This window comes from Pleuronectes platessa, chromosome 6 (genome assembly GCF_947347685.1).
Source record: "Pleuronectes platessa chromosome 6, fPlePla1.1, whole genome shotgun sequence".
NCBI lineage: Eukaryota > Metazoa > Chordata > Actinopteri > Pleuronectiformes > Pleuronectidae > Pleuronectes > Pleuronectes platessa.
In genome coordinates, this window is record NC_070631.1 from 12,751,920 (window position 1) to 12,757,599 (window position 5,680).

The 5,680-nt window shown below is 44.9% G+C and overlaps 1 protein-coding gene across 1 annotated transcript; it reads left to right on the plus strand.

Annotated features, from left to right (window-relative positions):
- Window positions 1-1,429: 1,429 nt before the first annotated feature.
- On the plus strand, window positions 1,430-4,984 carry wnt1 (wingless-type MMTV integration site family, member 1). The gene is made up of 4 exons (XM_053425165.1): window positions 1,430-1,530; window positions 3,685-3,938; window positions 4,107-4,372; window positions 4,493-4,984. The coding sequence occupies exons 1-4, from the start codon at window positions 1,430-1,432 to the stop codon at window positions 4,982-4,984; spliced, it is 1,113 nt and encodes a 370-aa protein (XP_053281140.1).
- The last annotated feature ends 696 nt before the right edge of the window (window positions 4,985-5,680 follow it).

Sequence of the window (5,680 nt, forward strand, 5' to 3'; positions counted from 1 at the left end):
AATGGTTTTTATTCTGACTCGTCCCCCATCTTTTCCTGCTCATCATACATCAAACTGCTGATTGGAGACTGTATTTAATCTCTCCCGCGTTTCAGAAAAAAAAAATTCTAGCCCAGCAGGCATGTGTGAGCTATAGGACAACTGAGAGCTTACTATGGTTAATTTCAGCATTCAAGATTCGTTGTGCGTGTGCGCGCGCGCGTCTTGGACTGTACAGAGTGGTGATAATAGTTTTTTTTATTGGGCCTCGTGCAAATTTGTATCTGAATATATAGAGATACAGTCAAAAAGGCACAATATAATACATAAGTATTAACAACATTAGAGATATGATAAGTAAAATAATGTTTAAAAAAAAGTGTGTAGTCAGTAGGATCAGTCTCAAACGGAAAAGAGAACCTATTAGTCACTGCACATTTTCAGAGCGCGTTAGCAGAAAGGAGGAGGAGATGCGGTTAGGGAGTGGGCTATTCCAACCACCGGGTAAAAAAGGCCAGTTTTAGATGGCTCATATTCCGCTGTAACTGTACTGCACCGTGACACCAACTTTGAGCAGCGGCGGAGCACCAAAGCCCGGGCGCACCCACAGCAGCATCTGCACCAACACACCACTGCTCCTGGGGCACTTCTGCTTCACGCACGCAGGACTGGATGTGCATTGGAGCAAGAGGGGGGGAAACTACTCTCAGCCGCCGCACACATTTGCATGGAATCGATTCTGTGACGAGACGACCGTGAGATTCCACCAGTAGCCTAATATGCGCAACACTGTGGATTGCCCTCGTTTTTTTTTTCTCTTCCTTTCTCTTTTCTGCCCAGTTGTGTTTCCTTATTCATTGTGCGCCCTATGAAGAGCATTAACTATCCCTCCCTCCAATCCTATTGAAAGGGCTCCGAAAAAAAAACAGAGGGAGATGAGAGCAGCAAATCCCTTTTTTATTCCCCTCGTAGCGCTCAATAAGACAAGAATGTGTTGCCTATCAGTCACCGAGGGGATCAAGTCTTCGGGACTGTCCCACGCGTTCAATGCGCCGCGCAGAGCATCACTGAGAGAGACAGAGTGAAGAAGAGGAGGAGGACTGCAGCAGCAGCAGGAGCAGCAGGAGCAGGAGCATCCTGCCCGGACACTTCACATCATTTAGCAACCTGTCTCCACTTAACATCCATTCAAGCCAATCATAGGGGCTGTCTGCTTGTCTCACCTCTCAAGCCCTCTCACTGGACTCTGTGGTGAGTGTTTATCCACCTTCGATCATTTTAATCACGCAACTATTAAATTATTAGAAATAAGCCATGCAATTTAAAAACAAACCTAAAAGTATTTTCTTGTTTTTAAGCTGACTGTTTATTTAATGTTTTTTTTTTTTTTTTTGCGTAATTGTGCCTGAGTGTTGTTGCTGATTGTTGATGTTTTCCTCCTGAAGACACGATGAGGAGTCTGGCGCTGCTGCTGGGGGTGAAAGCCGCGTGCATCCTGCTGGTGTCTTCGCTCTCAGGCACGGGGGCCGTGAACAACAGCGGCCGGTGGTGGTGAGTTCAGCTGTACTCGGAGGCCTGCATGAGCCTATATATCTATATTTATATATAGATAGATATGATGATGATGCATTCATTCACATGTCAGCATGCTGCCATAGACATCTTCAGTCAAACGCGGGTTGGAGCTGGGGAGGACCACACGAACAGGCTCCTTTATTGCTGCGCGCTTGGAATAATGTGTTAGTTTTGGCACCGCTCACAACTTCTGTTCAGCCTCTGAAAAAAAAAGAGCCACCACATGATCTTGTGGGATTTCATTTCCAAATTACTCCACGAGCGCAGCTATAAATTATTCAACTTCTTTTTTTTAATATTTTTTAATATTTTGGCATCATTTATATGAGATTACAGCTGACTCTATTTGACGATAACATAACAAAATGTCTAAAAGTTTAATTACAGTTTTACCTTTTATTTGTGGTGATGTGATTCCCCCCCACCCCTCCGCCTCCCCGTCATTTGGACAATGTGGTTTGAACACAAGACATTTTTCAATCCAATGTGGGACAAATTAAATATGGATATATTCCATAGCCCAGCTGAAAGGAATACGAGGTTTCAGCCATGCTCGTGTTGATCTAATACTGTAGCCTGCATTCCTCTGCCCATACACTGCGACCTGAAACTACAACCAGCCAGTTGCACAATATTTTGTCCGAGAAAACAAAACCAAAATCCGATCTGTGTAGTTTTGCTTCAGTGGGATTATTGTCTCGCTTGTTTAAACATCCATAAACTGTGGGCTGGGTTTGTTGAGGTAATGATTTCAACAAAGTTTTTGTCGTTTTTGCGGTGCCATCCGATGGGCAGCATTCTGCGCACAGCGTCCCTGTTCAAATATTTCAAGATTCAGCTGAAATCCAAGAAAACAGCTCGAGAGAGACAGAGAGAGAGAGAGAGAGAGAGAGAGAGAGAGAGAGAGAGAGAGAGAGAGAGAGAGAGAGAGAGAGAGAAAAGAAAAGGAAAAGAATGGGAATGAGGACTGAAGGAAAACACCCAAAACAATCCGAGATCATTATTAATCTTCCCAGCACTCACCACACGACTGCCTGCCTGGGTCAGTCCTCTCAACAGGCCCAAGACTCGCACGCTTTTCCGGATAATAATGCTTAACAGGAGACAGCCATTACATGTTGACACAGAAATCTCACAGGGAAATGCCAACGAGTAAAGTGGAAAATTAAACAGCCTGTGAACGCAAACCCCAGAACTGTTCGATCACAGAGAAGAGAGCCAGTGATCCAACATTTGTAAAAAGTTACAGGAGCACATGTTTGGACGCTGATAATGACAGATTATAACATAATATTTTAAAACAAAAACTGAGTTGTTGATTGTGTGGTGATCAATATTTTTACATGCAACTCTTTTTAAATTTTTTTGGCATAGAGGATTTAAAATTTCCAGCATGCTTGTTTTATCAAATAGCTGACTGTTTGGTGACCTTTTGACTGACTGGACACATTTGAACATTGACATAACGAAACATGTTTTTTTGTAAGTTTGTTTGTCCAGGTTTGAAATTAGTATTATGCTAGGCCAGGCTACAGATAAAACATTTTATTTTGAAGGAGTCTGTGCAGAAGAAATCCTACTGAATACCATGTGTGGACAAATCTGAAGATTCGTGGTCAATGTGCAGAAGAGTGTAGTTCACTTGTTTTCAGCTTTTGGTTCATAACCGAGAAAAGTGATATTTAACAGGAAAATACAGATATGGATCTGTGGAGAAGTGAGCACTCAGATGCATCTAACTGTGTCCTGATGAGTGCATGACTGATACTCAATATTATAATAATTATAAATAAACTGGTTCTGGTTTAATTTAGAGGAAACTCAAGCTTTACCCGTGTCCAGTCATTTTAATGCAGCCAGAGGTGAAAATATTTCAGTTTCATGTTATTTGCCAAGCCAGAAACCTGCATTTTGTCTCAGACTCACTGTCTCCTCATGGTCTTGGAACAGCGTGTGTCACTGTTTGTTATTGTAGTACATAATGAAAACAGTAATTTTAAAAAGGCACGTGAGATGCCAAGACACTTCAGTTTGAGAGTTTAGAAGGTCACAGAGAGAGCTATACGCACACACACTGCCAGCTCCTTCACTCCTTCACTCTTCATTTTCCTTGTCCTTGTCTGGTGCCAGGGGTATTGTCAATGTGGCCTCCTCATCCAACCTCCTCACCAATTCCAAGAACGTGCAGTTGGTCCTGGATCCAAGCCTGGCCCTGCTGAGTCGTCGCCAGCGACGGCTGATTCGCCAGAATCCTGGCATCTTGCATGCCATCGCTGCTGGGCTGCACACCGCCATAAAGGAGTGCAAGTGGCAGTTCCGCAACCGCCGCTGGAACTGCCCGACCACCCAAAGCCCGGCAGTTTTTGGCAAAATCCTCAATCGTGGTAAGACTTTGTTGTCTTTCTCACCAGGCGACAATGGACAATTTAGGGCAGGATGCAACAGAATCCCTTTTGTGCATTGTAAAGTTTTTGTTTGCTAAATATTTGCCAATTTTGTGCAAAAAATGGTTGAATCAATTCTGATGGTACGATGTGATGTTGTTTCTTCAGGTTGCCGAGAGACAGCGTTTATATTCGCAATTACCAGCGCCGGGGTGACCCATGCTGTGGCCCGCTCATGCTCAGAAGGAGCAATTGAATCGTGCACATGCGATTACCGCCGCCGAGGTCCTGGAGGGCCGGACTGGCACTGGGGGGGCTGCAGTGACAATGTGGACTTTGGCCGGGTGTTCAGTCAGGAGTTCGTGGACTCCAGCGAGAGAGGCCGAGATCTGCGCTACCTCACCAACCTACACAATAACGAAGCTGGAAGAATGGTGAGGATTTGATACCCGAACCTGCCATGTTTTGTTTGTTTTGTCAGAATTCCCCAAACTATTTGTGATTTCCACTATGTGTGTGATCTCATCAGTAGCCTTTGTTCTTCCTCTGTGCAGACTGTGTCTTCGGAGATGCGTCAGGAGTGTAAGTGCCATGGCATGTCAGGCTCCTGCACTGTGCGTACCTGTTGGATGCGCCTGCCCAGCTTCCGCACAGTGGGGGACTTCCTCAAAGACCGCTTTGACGGAGCGTCCAGAGTCATTTACGCCAACAAGGGAAGCAATCGGGCCTCTCATCGGGCTGACCCCCGCCACCTGGAACCTGAAAACCCAGCTCACAAACCCCCCTCTGCCATGGACTTGGTCTATTTTGAGAAATCACCAAATTTCTGCTCCCGCAATGGAAAAACTGGCACTTTGGGAACCTCTGGTAGAACATGCAACAGCTCATCTCCGGGCCTGGATGGGTGTGAGCTGCTGTGCTGCGGACGTGGGTTTAAGACCCGGACTGAGACTGTGACCGAGCGTTGCAACTGCACCTTCCACTGGTGCTGCCATGTCAGCTGCTTGAACTGCACCAGCACACGGACGTTACACCAGTGTCTATGATGACAGGTGGAAAACCAAGTGAATATTTAGGCCGATATGAAGGGCAAAGGAGAAGGTCTTTGCAAAACAGGTATTTGGTTGAGACAGTGACTAGCAGGCAGATGGTTGGCGATGTGAGGTAGAAGCTAGAGAAGCTTGCAGGCTGGTGAACTATTACAGGGAAAACTTTAGCACAAAAACACAATCAGTAGTTTTTAAGAGGGAGGAGATGGAGAAAAGCACAAATACAACAGGTCACAGGGGGAGAACATGTGGTTGCTCTTAAGCATCAAGGTATTTAAACACTACAGCTCTCCATGTAGAAGTGAAATCATCCACATCGCTTGAGTTGAGTGTTTGCACTGTAGTGCACAAATAGAAACAGAAGATGAGGGACATAGTGATGATGATGATGAGGTTGCACCTGCAACCAGGAGCCACAAACCTCCTCTCCCCTGCTGTGGGAGGAAACTGGACACAAAGTCTCACAGATGGTTTCTGTGGAACAAGAGCCTCTAATAAACTGGTGGAGACCTCAAAACAGAGGGAAGTTATTTAAAAAGAAAAACAAATCTATGTTTTGTTTTGTTCTGCTGAAGTTTTTTGTTTTCATTTTAAGTTAATCTGGACTCTCTGTTCCCAAATTGTGTAATTTGGTTCTGGATGCAGCCAAACTTAGAAGTTCCTCACCACATTTGTGTTTCTTTTACTAAGATT